A 3,600-nucleotide genomic window follows, 5' to 3' on the forward strand; every position below is an offset into this window, starting at 1 on the left:
ATTGGCTTCGAAGAAGATAGAGAAACCTGCAGCTAGCGTTTTACGTGCAATTTCTCTCACTTTCTTATAGAAAAATGTATTATTTTCGTTTTAGTCACATAATTTATCATTTTTTTACCCAAATAATTTTACCTAGTATTTTACTTCCTAACCAAATAGAAAATGTGTTTAACCTAGTCCTTTCATCTTTTAACTTGCCATTTTGCATGATACAAACTACAAAGAGAGCCTTAGACCATCTTGAATTTGAAAAATTAATACTTATTACATAAAAGATAAAAAAAATAAAAATTAATTTGAATATTCCAGCGTTATCGAGCCCGCTTTCACGACCGGGCCCAGTTATCCCGTACTTTTGGTATAGTCTGAGTGTCACCCGCTTAAGATAGAGTTGGCCCATTCGTACAGTTCATTTTCATGCGGAATAGACTACTAGTTCTTCATTTCAGCTCAATTCTCTTCCAAACTTTATCCGAGATATTGTAATTTCTGAAATTCCATATTAATGAAATATGATTCTTTCTTTCTCACAAAAAAAAAAATCCACATTAATTGTTCCATTTATAATTACTAGCAATGTGCACGTGTGTTGCACGTGTCGTAATATTATTATATCAACTTCGAAGTTCTTGTGTGAACATATCTGCGTTAAGCTTATCATAGTGACTCATAGAAACAACAGTAGCAGAAGAAGAGTGTAAATGCGTGAAACTGTGTTAACTAAATTTACCCAGTCAAGAAAATAGAAGCTTGGATCCCTATTGCTAGATTTGCTCATTCCACTGATAACTTCCAAAAGAACAACACCAAAGCCGTATACATCTGCTTTGTCTGTCAAATGGCCTCGCATCGCATACTCAGGCGCCATATATCCACTCGGAAATCAAATATCATGTCAGTAATGTTTTTGTCGTCGTTTTTATCGTAAAAAAAATTTGGTTTTCTTTTTTTGTAATGTTTTTCCGCAAAAGTATAGACTTAAACCTCATGATATAAATCCTATAGAGAGGGACACACTAGGTATTCTATGAAATCAATGGCTCGATCTTTGGTCAGATAAAAATAGTAAACTAGATAAGTATGAACGATTTTGATTACTCACAAAGTTCCAGCAATCCGTGTGCTGATATGGGTGTTATCCTCTTCATCGAGCTCGGCGAGTCCAAAATCAGATATTTTAGCCATAAGATCTTTATCAAGAAGCACATTTGTAGCCTTGATATCACGAATGACAATTTTAAGTCTTGATTCGGCATGCAGATACGCCAAACCCCTGGCTATACCAATGCAGATCTTGTGCCTCGTTGGCCAATCCAAATGAATTTGGTGTTCTTCTAGACCTGCAAACATTTATCTTCATACATAAGTTTAAAATGGAAAAAGAAATATTGATAGATGAATTAAAAGAAACAAAAATAGAATTGTCACATAACTTACCAAATAATGCACGAGCAATGCTATTATTTTCCAAGTACTCGTAGACAAGCAACAACCGGTTGCCTTCAATGCAACATCCATGTAACTTTACAAGGTAAGGGTGTTGTAGGGCAGAAATCATGCCAATTTCATTGACAAACTCACGGTTCCCTTGCTTTGATTTGGCAGAAAACTGTTTTACGGTGATGACAGGGCCATCTGATAGGACACCCTTCAAATCAGAGGTGGCAGAAAAACTCAATGAGCTGAATGACAATATAAAGATAATTCATTTACTAGAAGTATTTATTGTTTACGCTACCTTGAATACAAGACCGAAACCACCTTCTCCAATCTTATTAGCAGGATCAAAATTGTTTGTGGCAGTTTTAATTTCCCTTAGCGTAAATGACCCAGTGTGAAGGTTTACACCCTTTAATTCTGAGAAAAAACAAGTAAAATAGCAATTTAGATAACTGCAAACACTTTTCAATCACATAGTTCATTTTAGATAGCATTTATTGCACTAAGTGAAATATTGCACGGATTTGCACACATGGAAATAAGATACATATACATGTTAAAATTTAAGGATTATATGATTGTGCCAGTAATTTTAGTACCATGTTCCAATGTGTCTTTTCGTCTAAAACAACCCTTCCACCAAAGAATAGCCAGAACTAGCAAGACTATAACAAGAACTGCTACTACTATACCAACTATAGCACCTGCAGATATGCTTCTTCCCTTTTCTGATGGTGGCGTAAAATGAGAGAGAGAGAGAGAGAGAGAGAGAGAGAGAGAGAGAGAGAGAGAGAGAGAGAGAGAGAGAGAGAGAGAGAGAGAGAGAGATATCAAATATACTCTCAAAATAATCCATAATCTCCTTTCTTGGTTATGTTAGAGATGTGTCGGACAAATATCTCTCGTGCGTTCTAGTTACTAATTGCCAACTTCCGACTTACTAGGATCAACAGATATGGCTGAAATGAGAGGACCGTATACGCCTCTAACATGAATACCATTTGTCCCTTTCCCAGCCCAATAGAAGCGGATATCCAAAGTATTATCAGCAACGACTGCAGTGAAGTTTGTTCTAATTCCCTTGTTAACTCCACCTGCTTCGTTTTCAATGTTGAAATCCTTCAGCACCAGCTTTCCCTGAGATTATTTGTTCCTGAAACGATGAGGCATTTCTTAAAATGGAAAACTACAAATACAAATACAAAACAAATAATCAATAACAGCACATGAAAAAAAAACTCAACATATTCATTCAACATAGTTCTCGTATTTAAAAGAGAACCCTTTCAGCACATCAGTTATTCTTTCCAGACCATACTTTTTAGAGATAACCTTCAATATGTGTAGAAAAAAAGTGGGCTTTATACAAGTACCTGAATGTAAATATCAAAGATACGCCTCCCAAGGCTACTGTAGGTTTTGTCATTAGTAAACATGATCTCCGCAAATTGAAGGTTTGCTGTGTAGTTCCCGTTTATCAAACAAAATCCATAATAAGTCAATAAGAGTGGGGAACGACGTGCATCCATGTATAACTGGGAATTCGACCCTGAGATGCTTGAGCTGTTTGGCCAGATGAACGAGTCCGTAGCGCGGTCATCATCCAAGAAGTTGCTAGTGCTGCTAAATCCCCTGTTTGTCCTACTTGTGAAGAAATTTGAAGCCCCCCCAGAAGTTCCATCATTTTCGTAAATAGTTCCTTTATCATCAACTACTTGACTTCCACCACAGTTAATGTAGATAGACGAATACACTAAGACAGAAGCATGGCACAGGTTCTCAATAATTACATCGAAATAAAAAGATAAAAATGAGGGAAAAAAGTAAGAGCAACAACACAGATACCCATTCAGAATGAGTAATTTTGACACATGCAAACTAATAACTGTCGCAGTCGCAGAAACTCCACCAGAATGTCAAATTACTGCATGCATTGACTTGGCTATCACATGCACTTTAGTTGAGCATAGACCCGCACGTATAAGGAATACACTCAAAGTTACCCCCTCATCCGCGAACATTGAAACATAAGATGAAATGATAAAACAAACGCTGAAAAATCAGGCAATGAAACGCCAAATCTGAAGAAAATGAAGTCTCTCTATTACCCAGGAACACAACCCGATAAGGTGAAAGCATAAGAAAAAAGAAAGTTATAGT

At 36.5% G+C, this 3,600-nt stretch overlaps 1 protein-coding gene across 1 annotated transcript; it reads right to left on the minus strand.

The window, feature by feature from the left end:
• Nucleotides 1–667: 667 nt before the first annotated feature.
• Nucleotides 668–3,289, minus strand: LOC105961317 (putative leucine-rich repeat receptor-like serine/threonine-protein kinase At3g14840). The gene is made up of 8 exons (XM_088812414.1): nt 3,286–3,289; nt 2,814–3,193; nt 2,382–2,577; nt 2,025–2,183; nt 1,739–1,857; nt 1,438–1,648; nt 1,103–1,340; nt 668–875 (listed from the first exon to the last, which is right to left on the minus strand). The coding sequence occupies exons 1-8, from the start codon at nt 3,287–3,289 to the stop codon at nt 668–670; spliced, it is 1,515 nt and encodes a 504-aa protein (XP_088668540.1).
• Between the last annotated feature and the right edge of the window lie 311 nt (nt 3,290–3,600).

Source organism: Erythranthe guttata, chromosome 13 (assembly GCF_056151865.1).
Source record: "Erythranthe guttata isolate IM_541 chromosome 13, IM_541, whole genome shotgun sequence".
Classification (NCBI taxonomy): Eukaryota; Viridiplantae; Streptophyta; class Magnoliopsida; order Lamiales; family Phrymaceae; genus Erythranthe; species Erythranthe guttata.

Coding starts and splice junctions, on each gene's coding strand:
- LOC105961317 (XM_088812414.1), bottom strand. Junction 1,649..1,738: donor GTTTCGGTCTTGTATTCAAG/GTAGCGTAAACA, acceptor TCTGATTTGAAG/GGTGTCCTATCAGATGGCCC. Junction 876..1,102: donor ACACGGATTGCTGGAACTTT/GTGAGTAATCAA, acceptor TTGATTTCCGAG/TGGATATATGGCGCCTGAGT.